The sequence below is a fragment of the Miniopterus natalensis genome, chromosome 2, assembly GCF_054644295.1.
Source record: "Miniopterus natalensis isolate mMinNat1 chromosome 2, mMinNat1.hap1, whole genome shotgun sequence".
Lineage (NCBI taxonomy): Eukaryota > Metazoa > Chordata > Mammalia > Chiroptera > Miniopteridae > Miniopterus > Miniopterus natalensis.
The window spans coordinates 76,035,737-76,050,520 of NC_142082.1; the positions used below are offsets into that span (position 1 = coordinate 76,035,737).

At 34.2% G+C, this 14,784-nt stretch overlaps 1 protein-coding gene and 1 pseudogene across 1 annotated transcript in view; both read right to left on the reverse strand.

Moving 5' to 3' along the window:
* Positions 1–14,784, reverse strand: part of KPNA3 (karyopherin subunit alpha 3) — a 77,106-nt gene that overhangs the window by 21,837 nt on the left and 40,485 nt on the right. The window contains exons 3-7 of the mRNA XM_087814350.1: positions 5,827–5,916; positions 5,608–5,637; positions 5,471–5,523; positions 5,242–5,337; positions 1,579–1,664 (exon numbers count right to left, since the gene is read on the reverse strand). Of these exons, the coding sequence (XP_087670476.1) occupies positions 1,579–1,664; positions 5,242–5,337; positions 5,471–5,523; positions 5,608–5,637; positions 5,827–5,916 (355 nt within the window). The remainder of the gene's footprint in view (positions 1–1,578; positions 1,665–5,241; positions 5,338–5,470; positions 5,524–5,607; positions 5,638–5,826; positions 5,917–14,784) is intronic.
* On the reverse strand, positions 1,676–4,622 carry LOC107531324 (ubiquitin-fold modifier 1 pseudogene; annotated as a pseudogene).

The window sequence follows — 14,784 nt, forward strand, 5'->3', positions numbered from 1 at the left end:
ACTCATTCCAGGTATTAAACTAAGCACAAACCAGACCACTTTTTTGTAAATTTCAGTCAGTTGTATACTACCCCTAGGATTTTTTGCTATATCTCTGTACTACGTGTATTATTTATTTAACATTTAAATGAAAATTGACTCACACCTTTAACAGCTTTACTGAGATATAATTTACATAAAATATAATTTATGTAAGTGTACAATTTAATGGCTTTTAGTATTTATATAGAGTTGTGCAGCTATCACCACAGTCTAATTTTAACACATTTCCATTACCCCTAAAAGAAATCCCACACCCATAGTCTTTTGGCCTACTCCCCCAGCCCCAGGCAACCATTTAATCTGTTTTCTTTCTCCACAGATTTTCCTATTCTAAACATTATATATAGATAAAATAAAATTGTATAATATATGTTTTTTCTATGTGTTTGGCTTCTTTAACCTAGCATAAGGTTTTTAAGGTTCATCCATGTAATAGCATGTATCCATATTTCATTCTTTTTTACTGCTGAATAGTATTCATTTGTGTACCATATTTTGTTTATCTACTCATCATCTAATGGATATTGGGGTTATTTCCATTTTGGGGCTATTATGAGTAATGCTGTTGCAAACATCTGTGTACAAGTCTGTGTGGACATGTTTCACATCTCTTGGTTCCATCTAGTAGTGAAACTGCTGGGCCATATGGTAACTCTACAATTAACCTTTTGGGACAAACTGTTTTTCCAAAAAGCTGCACCTTTTTAATTCTTGCCAGCAATGAGTGAGGGTTTCAATTCACTCACATTTGTAATTTAACTATATTTTTTACCTTTATAAATAGAAGACCAGTATCACTTACCACAAACAGAATAAAAAAGTTAAAAATGCAAACAAAACATTGTTATCAAATTATACCTATTAGTCTATTGAAAGCCCTAGTCTAAAATCTGTTCCTTTTCTGTTACAGCTAAAATCTAACTGGAAACTGTCTCCTAGACATTATCAAAATATCTAAAAAGAAAACTAAAAGAAAATAGTATTCGCACTATAGCAATGTAACTTATTGCTGTATCATATGCTACTTATCATCTTGAATACCACCCAAAGTCAGTTTAGTGTCCCACAATTTAACAGTACTTGTGGTGACATCTGGTTTTATTCAAAAAGCTTTTTGTCAGTTTGGTCAATACATAAATAAAAGTTATTCCATCTTGAGCTAGGCATACTCTAATATATATACATACATATATATGTGTGTATATATGTGTGTGTGTGTGTGTGTATATGTTATAAGCTAAAAGGCATTAGCTACTCAGTACCTTGGAGGTATCAGAAACAAATTTTAAAACCTGTTATTAGAAGATGGTCCCTACCCAAAAAGATAAAACTCTATTCATATTTTAGTAACCATAATTAAAATTATTTAACAATAGATTAATGATATCTATGGGAAAGATGTCAATCATCAAAAATAACTTATAAAATTCACCAGTTTAAAAATGTTACAAAATAAAATTACAACAAAACTCTACTTCCTTGTCTTTATTAAAAATAAATAAAACATCCAGTGAGTAAGGAAACTAATTTACTTACTAGACTGTACAACAGCTTGAGTCTGTGCAGAAGTTCCTGATGCTATATTAGTTAATGCCCAAGCAGCTTCAAACTGTAATGAAGGACTGTAAAAAAACAATAAAAATATTTAGGTACACAACTCCAACTTAAATTTATGATCTGCACATCTATATGGTTGTCCTTTACCTTGTCCTTGAATTTCACCTCGTTATATCCAACTGCCTGTTGGATACTTCCACCCAAATGTCTCATTGGCTCCCAAAGTCTGTCACTATAAACATACTTTTTTATATCCACTGGTAGTTGCAACATTTAGCCAGTCACTATTTTCTCCCTTGAATCCTTCCTCTCCCATAAACATCGAGTCAATAAGTCCTGTCAATTTTACTTCCTAAATGTTTATTTTTTTTAACCTCAAATATTTTTTAAATTTAAAAAATATCACTATGCTAGCTAATATCACTGTGCTAGCTGAGGCCTTTATCATCTCACTTGAATCAAAGTGAGATGCCAAAGCCTCTAGACTTGTCTTAAAGATAGGTCCCCATGTGACTCCATACCACCTACTTTACACACTGGAGATATTATAAGGCTGTATAATTTTGCTGAAAGGATAAGATCATTATAATTTAAAATAATAATAATGGAAGACCTCTCAAAGTAAAAACAACTAGCCTTTCAAAGATGGATAAAGAAAGAAAGGCACTGGAAGCTGGATATACAAATAAAAGTATCATGGATGGATGACCACGATGTATAAGGATGACTAGAACAGATCAAGAGAGCTGAAGCCAAGGAAGTATGCAAAGTATAATAGGGGCTGAAACTGGGAGGGTAGGTTATCTAAAAGTGTGTGTGTGCGCGCGCGTGTGTGTGCATGCGCTGAGGTGAGGGTGGGAGAGGGAGGAGGAATCAAATCCCAAGCTTCAGAATGTACTGGAATTTAATCTACAGACATACTAGGTATAGAGTGCTACTAAAAAGGGAATTAAAGAAAATGATAGAGGCCATGGTGTGCAGAATGAATTTTATAAGGTCAAAGGCTCATGTAGGAGAGACCTGTTAAAAGGGAATCTACATTAAGTTAGGATAAATAGCTGAAAGAATAGAAATCCCTTTAAGCATAATACCAGGATGGTAGGAGGGGGTAGTGAGCAAAACGGAGAGCCGAAGGATAGGGGTGCAGAGAAATGTTGTAGAGGCACTGAAGACAGGGAGGCCGCTGGCACCAAAGATTGGAGAGATCCGAGAAGGAAAAGGTTTAAGGAGAATAAATATGGGAGATACAGCAAGCACTGAGGTTAAAGAGATGGAACAGATGAGAAAATGGAGTAGCAGGCAGGAACTACATAATGAATTTTGGCAAAAGGCAGGGAATAAGAGGATATCAGAGGCAGAGGAGAAGTAAAAGAACAGTAAGATCAAAGACGATGAGACTGTTTATGCTGCCCCAGGATGGACGGAGAAAAGATTATTAAGCTAGACTAGGTGGTTTGGCAAAATACTGGAAATGAGATACTTAAATGAGAAAAACAGAAAGATGTAAAAAATCAAATTGTAAAGCCAGGCAAAGTATCCTGAGACATCACTTGAAAAAAGAGAGAGAAGATATAAAAACAATAATGAGTGCAAGAAGTAAAGAAATGAACATTTATTATAAGTTTGATATTGTTAGTGTTTTGTGTATATCATTTCTATTCCTTATAACCACTTAATTTTTATTTTATTTTTTAAAAATTCAATAAATTTTTATTTCTCAAATGTTCCCAGAAAGAATTATCAGAAGCATCCTCCAATAACAAAACATGGTTGGCTAATCCATTCACCCCCTCAATGAATTAGCTGTGTGAGCTGTGAGGTAGCAAAGATCTTCTGTGGAGATGGTACCCTCGATGTATAAGCATCCCCTCTTCACATGAAGAGTGTAACTAACAAGAAAGGACAGAGTCACCTTTTATTAGTTCATCAACCATTGGTGTTTTCATTGTATTTTAAATACCTAATTTCAGTTTTACAACATTACCAATGTTTTTTTGAAAGGTAATCCTATCTTCCAAGTCGCAGATATGAACAACTTTCAACATAATCTCTAGGAATAATTCGCAGCTCTGAACCATGCTTTACAAAAACATTTCTAGCAGTCTATGCAGGATTTATTCCTATTCCATCATTGGTAATAATTGTACTGGCTGCTGCAGAAACTTTAAATTTTTCTGCTTCCAAGTTTAAGACTGCTGTGTATTTTCAGGACCATCAAGTACTTCGTATGGCAGCTGTGGGTACAACATCAGCGTGATCTTAAAGGAAACCTTCGACAAGGTGGCGCTGGTCTGTACAGAGAACCCAAGTCAACTCAACCCAGTAGCCCCACTTCTCCGTGGTACCAGGACCATGCCCATAACCTAATATTTATAGATGAGGGTATCTGAGGCTCTTGGGTTTTGGTCAAGAGCAAACCTTGGATTTAAACCAGGGTCCAAAGTTTATGGTCTTTTATATTATGAAACAATTTCCCATGACAAATCCATAAAGTCAGATAGAAACCACTGAAAACTTTCTATTTTTGCTTTGGGTAGTCTGTATATAATTTTTTACTATTCTTTTCTGTATTTTTGCTATGTCACACACACACACACACACACACACACAGAGTGAGTCTATGCCAAAAACTAAAAAGGAAAAACTGAAGACAGAGAAACAGATCAAGAACAAAAAGAGGGCCCCAAAGGTAGAGGTAGAATAGAATGCTTTTTAAACAGCTGACATAAAACTTATTTTTACTTAAATAAATCTTGTTAAAGAAAATATAAATGATAGTATTAAAATAAAGCGTTAAGGGTTTTTAGAGGGGTGGCTATGGAACACAATGGAAAAGCCTTAGTGGAAACATTTATATATTTATCTAGTCAACTGAAAATTCCTTAGACAACATTTAGCAAAATACTCCAAATTTTAGTCTAAATGTTCTGAAATGCAAAACCAGCATTTGTTCTAAAGTTTTTGGAATGCAAACTAACATTCTCCCCAGTTAATTCAAACTGATGAGACTTAAGATACCGCATACCAGGATATCTCTAAACACTAACAGAAATGGGGCCAGTACCTCAAAAGATACTAAGTGGTATGTTTTTTCCTTTCTATTCTGGAAAAGTATAACCTGCCCTCTTATTTTTAATTTACACAAAATAAAAAGCATGATACTGGACAACAAATCATGGTTGAAGTTCTATTAAAGACTTTACGGAGGATCAATGGATCAGCTGAAATATTCCCAAGAAAGAGCTCCTCGGCTCTGGAAACCATTCACGTTGACTCAGTCACAAGGTTAATCTATATATAGAGTCATAAGCAAAGAATGACTCAAATACTATTTAGGTTCTTCTAAAATATTACTAAAAAAATTAAATTTCACTAATAAATAAACACTCTAAATATTTGAAATAAGTTAGAAAAGACAATAAACAGACGCTAAAAATTTACTAGAAAATATATGTACACTTCATAAACAAAAAAGAGGAGCACTTATGTCTGTTGAATATAATCACAGAATAGTGACATAAAAATGCATAACAAATAAAAAACATAATAAATGCAAAACCAGACTGAACCCAGTGGTTAAATAACAATCTTAAATTTTTAGTCAACTGAAAAAAGTGAAGAGGGAGTCAAATTCGTACTTACTTATCATCCCTTTCTAGACATTTGACTAGAATTGGTAAAATCCCAGATTTTATTAGGTCATCAATTGGTGGGTTTCTGTCACTGGATAATAGTTTTCTAGAAAAAGAAATATAAGAAGTGTGTTATAATTTTCAAACTATGACAGAAATAACAATGTACTACTTCTAGACTATCAGCTAAGACACTCTACATGTGACATACCTATCTCTCTGGACAAATTAGTATTTACCTTGCAGCCTGGACAGCACTCAACTGGACCACTGGGTTATCACTTGTGGCATTCTGCAACACCAAATGTAAATTTCAGAATAAAAAAAAATCAATTTCAAAATATTTCAAAATGAGAATATTAAATTAATAACATACCTGCAATATAGCTTCTAGTGTTACATTTTGCTTAAAAAGAAAAAAAGATAGTTCAGCAAAGAGTTTGTTAGCAAAATTACATTTATTAAATAGTTTATTTACTAAAGTTATAAGTTAATATACTTTAATTGTCACTGTATGATCTTAGATTAAAAATGAAGTTTTCTAGGTATTACAAAAATTATTTTAAAAACAGTTTATAAGAACAAGGTAACTTACTGCTTTAAAATCAGCATCAACATCTGAATCTTCTAAACTTTCTTCTTGGGGAACATTCCTTTTTTTCAGTAAGTGTTCGTCTCTTTTGTTCTGAAAGGGAGCCAATAAATAGTTAAGAAGTTATGAGGGCACTGTTTAAAAAAGTCATTAAAATTATTTAAACTTTATCAGGCAATTGTGAAACAAACTGGGTCTCTACATAAGGGTAATATGAATTAAATGTGCATATTGTAAACCAATGACAAGCCACATTCTGGATTTGGTAACAAGATTAACAGATTACAGTCCAGATTTCTCACACACACACACACACACACACACACACACACACACACAATTAGGCACCAAGTGTTTTGACCAATACTATGCTTCACAATCTTTAGTGAAGATTTAAATTTGGGGATGCAATTTTTTTATTATAAAAGTCTAGAAAATATATTTCAACTAGTATGCTAGCATTTATCTACTTATATTAATAATGGCTGACTGAAGCAATTTATTAGGAAGTCAGCTTTAATGGGAAAGAGTTCAGTGCATCATATTACAGTTTGTCCACTTGCTGGTACTGTGAGGAATGGGAATTCACTAGCATAAATGCCACCTACTTGCCATAATCTCAGATTTAAACTCTGGTTATCTGGGTTTTACAAACAAGAATTTTCTATTAGCAAATATGTTTCTACATTTTATGGGATTTCAACTGTTTTTAACAGCAACCTGTGCCATTTCATATAATATATAACTTTGGGTAGATCATCAATTCTCTCTAAATTTTTGGTGTATCTATAGAATTAGGCCAAAGTAAATTTGATAAAAATCAAATGATTTCGAAAACGTTTTTCAACTTAAACTTTCAAAGGGTATACAGTACAATATTTACAGAAGTGTTTGATTTTAATAGAAAGTTACTAAAGAGGCATTAATATTGACGTTAAAATGCATATCAAATAGAAAGTTAAAACTAGAAATATATCTATATTTGAAGCTTACTGCATGGCATCTACTTTTGTATTATGCATGAGTAAGCATGTTTAAACAAACTGATATTTATATATATGCTAATCCAGAGATTAACAATTTCCACTTATATGACAGTACACTTTAGTAACTTCAAGTAATCAATTTTACATTATTTTTAAATCAACAACTCTCACATATATTAAAATTCATGCTTTGATATTTTAGAGACTCAAGTAGCTCCTTACAAAATACTTAATTTACAGCAGGAAAAGTTAGCAGACAGCATCTTGACCAAGTGACAAAGGTTATGATCATGAACAAAGGGTGAATCAACACTGTGCCTTCTGGTCTGCTGCACTAAGAAAACAATATCACTTCTGTGGTATTCCTTATCAAAATAACCACCACCACCACCTGAGAAAAGCCAGACAGACCCAAGCCTACCATTCCACAAAAAGCTAGTCTGTACTCTTCGAAAGATAAAGTCTGAGAAACTGTTGGTATGAAGGAAACTATAGAAACATGAGAACTAACTGCAATGTCTATTCCTGGATTGGATCTTGATTTATAAAGGACATTATTGGGAACTACTAGCAAATATGAGTTAGGTCTATGGATTAGATAGTAATTTTTTATCTGTGTTAACCTGACAGATGCACTGTGGTTATGTAGGAAAGTATGTTTTTATGAAATATGAACTGATGTATTAAGGGTAATAGGCATAATGCCTGCAACTTAACTAGTTCAAGAAAAAATGTGTATATACATAAAAATTAGAGAGAATAAGGCCAATAGGGAGAATGCTAACAACGGAGGAAACTGGGGGGCTGAATAAGGGTGCATGGTGTTTTCAGTACTATCCTGAAAACCTGAATTTCAAGCCCCAAGTTTGAAATAGTTTCAAAATTTAAAAAATCTATGTACTATACTTTGTGATTTGTAACATGGTTAATTTAAAATCTATTATATTATAATTTTTAACATCTCTTGGAATTTTATCCAGTTAAAAATTTTCAGCAAAGTTTATCACAGATAAAACAAAACAAAAAAGTAATCTAACCCTGATCCCATTCCATTTTCACTCTGTTTTCCTCTAACTTTTCCAAAGTCTGAATAATCAAACTTCCTAAGTCTTTGTAGGAATCTTCTTCATTCCTCATATTCCCCAGGTATTTCAGGCATAAAAGCAATATAAAGCATAAATACAACTAAAGCATCCTATATACACAGACATCCAATTTGGGGATAGCATTTTATCATTATATAAGATGTTTACTGGCTTTTTCTGGTAAGGAAGCTCCATTCTATTTGTAATTTGCTAGATTTTTTCCCTTTTATCTTTTTAAGCCACAAATGGGTGCTTAATTTTATTAAATTGTGCTTTTTTGCATCTACTGAAATGGACATACAATTTTCCCCTTTCGTCTGTAAATGTGCTCGTTGATTTTCTAATGTTAAACTTAAAACCTTGCAATGTTAAATGTATAATCTTGCAAGTCCTGAGATGTACCTTTCTTGGAATTTTAAAAATTATATTCATTTTGTTTAGAACTTTTTTCACCCATGTTCATAAGTATCTTTTCACATGCTGACTTGGTCTGGCCTCACCTCGTTACCTTCTCTGAAATAATTTAATAAGGCTGAAATTATAGGTTCCTTGAATGCTTGCTGGAGTTCAATCTGTAAGGTTACCTTTTCTTTTTCAGGTGGTGAGAAAGGTTAAACTTTTAGCTACTGATATAATCTCTTCCATTGTTTTTAGATCTACTCAGGTTTTTAATTTCTTGTTAGGGTAACTGGGTAAATTACTTTTATTTTTCTACTAGGAAATTATCTATTTCACACAAGTTTTCAAATTTACTGGCATAAAATTGTTCATATTCAAATTGTGTCAGATGGTTTGCAGAAATGTCTATATTCCCTTACTACATCCACTCCTCTGGGTAGTCTGGTTCTGCACTGATTCTGGGTGTGGCTATGTAACTTGCTTTGGCAGTGGGACATAAAGCACATGGACTTACACATCTGAGCATGTCCTCTCTTGCTGCTCTTACAATTCTAAGACCACCACATGATGAACACTGTGCTAGCCTGCTGGAGGATGAAGCTATATGGAGGACAACCAAGGTCCCAGCCAATAGCCAGAAACTTGAGTGAGAGCATCTCAGATCATCTAGTCACCAACTAGCCCACCAGCTGACCATAGATGAAATGAGGGAGCCTACAGAGATTAGCTGAACTGGCCCAGACCAGAAGAACCACTGTGCCAACTCACATAATTATTACCTTAATAAAATGGCTATTGTTTTAAGCCACTTAGTTTTGGAGTGGTTTATTACGCAGCAAAAACTAAGTGATGTACTAATATTTTAAAACTTACGCTACTTATAAATTAATATACCTTTTAAATTCCTATTATTATTCATTCTCTCTACTTGCTACAAATTTCTTTTGTGAAATACCACCTTAACTGTATCCCACAGGTTCTGACATGTATTATTTTTTCTATTGTTCACATCGAGGTATTCCTAATTTCTATTAGGGTCTCTTTGATGCCCCAGGTATTTAGAAAGTGCTTTATTTTTTCACAATTATGAAGTTTTTGTAACTATCTCATTCACTGATTTCTAATTTAACTGTACTGTGATCAGAGAAAACAGTCTGTACAACACTCTGAAATTAGCTGACATTTGCCTCATAGCAAAGTTTCCCAAACTTTGTCAGTCTACAATGTAGGCCAAAGGAAATACCTTAATAGGGTCTTATCAAGTAGTTAGGTCCAAACAACTTAATAGTCATTTTGGGGGGGGGGGGGAATAACAAAAAATTGAAAAAAATGTTTTATTTCACTTTTAGAAAAAATATGAGATTAAAAGGAATACAGTGTAATCTAATGTTTAAAAACTGTGAACTACCTCAAGATCTAATAGTTCTGTGGTATCTGAAAGATGTTTAATACCACTCTGTTTCTCTCAAAATTTAGAATATCCCAAGGTATCCATTTAAGTTCACTATGGAGCCTCATGGTACCTGTTTGGAAATTATAGCTTTATATTATCACAAAACCAATTTTCAAATATGCATTGGTTTTTTTCTTTTTAATTAAATTTATAGGGGTGACATTGGTTAATAAGATCATATAGGTTTCAATGACACATAATCCACATATTGCATTGTATGCCCACCACCCAAAATCAAACCGTCTTCCGTCACACCGTATATTTGGCTTCCTTTACTCCTTACTACCCCTACCCCCTACTTCCCTCTGGTGGCTACCATACTGTTGTCTGTGTCTATGAGCTTCAGTTTTATATCCCACATATGAATGAAATATATAGTTCTTAGCTTTTTCTGACTTATTTTGCTTAGCATAATATTCTCAAGCTCCATTCATGCTGTCACAAATGGCTGCATTACATCCTTTCTTATGGCTGAGTAGGATTCCATAGTATGTATGTACCACATCTTCTTTATCCAGTCCTCTACTGAAGGACACTTTGTCTCCATGTCTTGGCCACCGTGAATAATATTGCAACGAACATAGGAGAGCATATATCGTTGTTAATAAATGTTTTCGAGTTTTGGGGGTAGATATCCACAAGAAGGACTGCTGGGTCATATGGTAACTATATATTCCTAATTTTTGAGGAAACTCCATACAGTTTTCCATACTGGCTGTAGAAGTTTACATTCCCACCAGGAGTGAATGAGGGTTCCTTTTTCTCCACAGCCTCTCCAACACTTGTTATTACCTGTCTTGTTGATATAGCCATCTAACAGGTATGAGATGGTATCTCATTGTAGTTTTTATTTGCATTTCCATAATAGCTAGTGAAGTTGAACATCTTTTCATGTATCTGTTGGTCATTTGCATGTCTTCTTGGGAGATATGTCTGTTCAGGTCCTCATTTTTGTTTTGTTTTGTTTTTTGTTAATTCTCACCCGAGGATATTTTTTCCATTGATTTTTTAAAGAGAGTGGAAGGGAGGGAGAGAGAAAGAGAGAGAGAAATATTGATGTGAGAGACACATCCATTGGTTGCCTCCTCCACGTGCCCCAACCAGGGCCAGGGATTAAGCCTGCAAATGAAGTATTCGCTATTGACTGGAATCGAACCCAGCACATTTCAGTCTACAAGCCGACACTCTAATCACTGAGCCAAACAAGCTAAGGCCTTCTGCCCATTTTTTAAATTGGATTGCGTATTTGTTTGGTGTTGAGTTGTATGAGTTCTTTATGTATTTTGGATATTAACCACTTGTTGGAGCTACTTCTTGCAAATATCATTCCCATTCAGTTGGTTGCCTTTTTGTTTTGCTGAGTTTGTTTTGCTGTGCAGATTTTTATTTTGATATAGTTCCATTAATTTATTTTTACCTTTACTTCCTTAGCCTTTGGGGTAAAATTCATAAAATGTTTTCTAAGATCAAGGTCCGTAAGTTTAGTACCTATGTTTTCTTCTATGTAATTGCTTCAGATCTTATATTTAGGTCTTTGATCTATTTTGAATTAATTTTCGTATAAGGGACAAATTGTAATCTAGTTTCACTCTTTTTCATGTGGCTTTTCAATTTTCCCAGCACCATTTACTGAAGAGGCTTTCTTTTCTCCATTTTGTGTTTTTGGCTCCTTGGGTCAAAAATTATTGCCCATATACAGTTTTATTTCTGGATTCTCAGTTCTGTTCCATTGGTCTATGTGTCTGTTTTTCTGCCAATGCCATGACGTTTTGATTACTGTAGCTCTGTAGTATAATTTGAAGTCAGGTAGTATTGATACCTCTGCCTTTGTTCTTTTTTCTCAGGACTGCTTTGGCTATTCAGGGTCTTTTGTGGTTCCATACAAATCTGATGATTTTTTGGTTCTATTTCTTTAAAAAATGACATTGGGCTTTTGATGGGGATTGCATTAAATCTGTATATTGCTTTGGGTAATATGGCCATTTTATTGTGTCCTTTTCAGTCTCTTTTAATAATGCTTTGTAGTTTTTAGTATATAGATCCTTCACATCCTTTGTTAAGTTTATTCCTAGGTATTTTATTCTTTTATGTTGCAATTGAAAATGAAACTATTTTTTTCATTTCTATTTCTGAAGTTTCACTGTTAGTACATAGGAAAGTAGTAGAAATATATATATATATGTTTAATCCTTACCTGAGGGGGTGGGGGGGAGAAACATTGATGTGAGAGAGAAACATTGATTGGTTGCCTTCCGTACATTCTCCGACCAAGGATCAAACCCACAACCCAGGTATGTGTCCTGACCGGGAATTGAACTCGCAAACTTTGGTGCACAGGACAATGTTCAGCCAATTAAACTACTCTGTCCAGGCAGCAGTGGATATTTATACATTGATTTTTGTATTCTGCAACTTTACTGTATTTATTGTTTCTAATAGTTTCTTAGTGGAGTCTTTATGGTTTTCTATATACAGAATCATGTCATCTGCAAAAAGTGGATTTAAAAATGTGTTTAATAGATAACACTTGCAAGCTGCTATTTAACTTTTCTTTCATTAATTGGTGTTTATTTATTACTGACAAAATCTCCCATAATGATTAAGTCTTTGACAAATTACTCCTTGCAATTTTTTATATATACTTGTAATTTTTGCTTTACATATACTTGGACATGTTAGTAGGCATATACAATTTTAGAATTATTACAGCTTCCTAGTAAATTGTTTTTTTAAATAAAAAATTAAGTATTAACCCCTGCATTTGAATTAAAAACTAACATAGGCCAAAATATCCTAGGACGTAAAAATCATACTTTACATACTTTAATCAAAAACTGTGTAAAAGCCAAGGAAAGACAGTCCCTGGGCAGTTTTCTTATAATTTGACTAATCATTAAAGGAGGCATTATGAAAACCTGTAACTTAAACTGTCCCTTTACTTGACAAGCTAGATATTTTCACCCTCCTAGAGACTGTACTACATACAATAAAATTCAGCATCAACAAGAACAAAAAAGGTATCTTATTCTTTTGTCAAGTGGGATGGGGGGCTCAGAGGATATGGCAACTAGCCTACTTTCAATACCCACCTTATCTCCATATACACATATAGATTAGAACCATTTCTTAAGATACTTTAAAAATCCATTATTAACATATTATCCATGTATGTATTTAATCCTTTTTAGATCTTCTGTTTTCTGAACCACAAAAATTGTCACTTTGTAGGTCAAAAAGTTTTAAGTATGGGCAATTTCTTAGGACTAAACCTAATATTTTAAAAATAACAAATTCTGTTAGTAACTTCTACATAATGCTATTTCTACATTCCCAAATTTCTCATTCCATCTTGAAAAAATGGATTGTAATCCTTTACCTAAATTTGTGGGACAGATCAGTAGTCACATCTTACATGCTTATGAAAAGGACAATTATTTTCAGCTCCATTTCAAACGTGAAATACTTAAATTTGTTTTTACCCAGTAATACCCTCATGGTCTTAAATCCTTATCCAGTTTTAGTTCCTGCAATATTAAAATCTTTATTTTACAGATGAGTAAATAAGGACATAGCAAATCTGGCTAAATTATATTCACACACAGGTTTTATATGTTATATATATATATATTTTGGGCACTCTGCTTTATAAAAAAAAATCTTTTTTAAAATTGATATTAGAGAGAGAGAGGAAGGGAAAGAGAGAAAGAGAGAGAGAAGGAGGGAGGGAGGAAGAGGGAAGAGGATGGGAGGAAGGGAGAGGGAGAGAGAGAGAGAAACATCTATTTGTTGTTCCACTTATTTATGCATTCATTGGTTGATTCTTATATGTACCATGACCAGGAATCAAACCTGCAATCTTAGCATCTAACTAAGCTACCTGGCCAGGGCTCAATGTGTTATACTTTGATATTAAAATTAAAGAAAAAATACCACTGGTTCATCAATCATGTAAATAAGTGACAAAAGAGCACAAATTATTTTTCCTGCAGGATTACGTAAGTGATCTCATCAAATAGCTTGCCTGGCCGACATGGCTCAATGGTTGAGCATCAACCTATGATCCAGGAGATTGCGGTTCGATTCCCAGTCAGGACACAGGCCCGGGTTGCAGGCTTGATCCCCAGTAGGGTGCGTGCAGGAGGCAGCCGATCAATGACTCTCATCATTTCTCTCTCTCTCCTTCTTCCTTCCTCTCTCAGAAATTAATAGAGACATATTTAAAAACAAAACAAGTAGCTGCATTTTTTGGATGCAGGCCCGGGTTGCAGGCTTAATCCCCAGTAGGGTGTGTGCAGGAGGCAGCCGATCAATGACTCTCATCATTTCTCTCTCTCTCCTTCTTCCTTCCTCTCTCAGAAATTAATAGAGACATATTTAAAAACAAAACAAATAGCTGCATTTTTTGGATTCTAATTTACTAATTCAGATTTTAATAAAAAAATTTGCATACTGTTTTAAGAAATAATGCATGCTTTCCCCAGATTTCCCCAATGGTAACATTTTGCAAAATTACAGTACAGTCATGTGTCACATAATGGACCACAATGTCAACAATGGACCACATATATGATGGTGGTTCCACAAGATTATAATGGAGTTGAAAAATTCCTGTTGCTTAGTGATGCAATAGGTGTTGTAATGCAACGCATTACTCACATATCTGTGGTGATGCTGGTGTAAAAAAAAACTTACTATGCTGGTCACATAAAAGTATACAGCACATATGCAGTGGTTTGAGGTGACTTCTGAAAACTGTTTGCTAGTCACTTGATCTCCAAAACCCCACAAAATCATACAAATCAAGAGTGTCAAATTTTTGTGTTCACTTTAAGGACACTTGTGAAGCCTTGGCTTGTGTGGCTCAATTGGCTGAGCATCATTCCATACACCAAAAAGTTGCTGGCTCAATTCCTGATCAGGGCACATTCCCTGGTTGTGGGCTCAGTCCCCAGTGGGGGGTGTGCAGGAGGCAGCCGATCAATGTTTCTCTTTCTTCCTCCCCCTTCCTCTCTCTCAAACCAATTTTTAAAAAACCCCA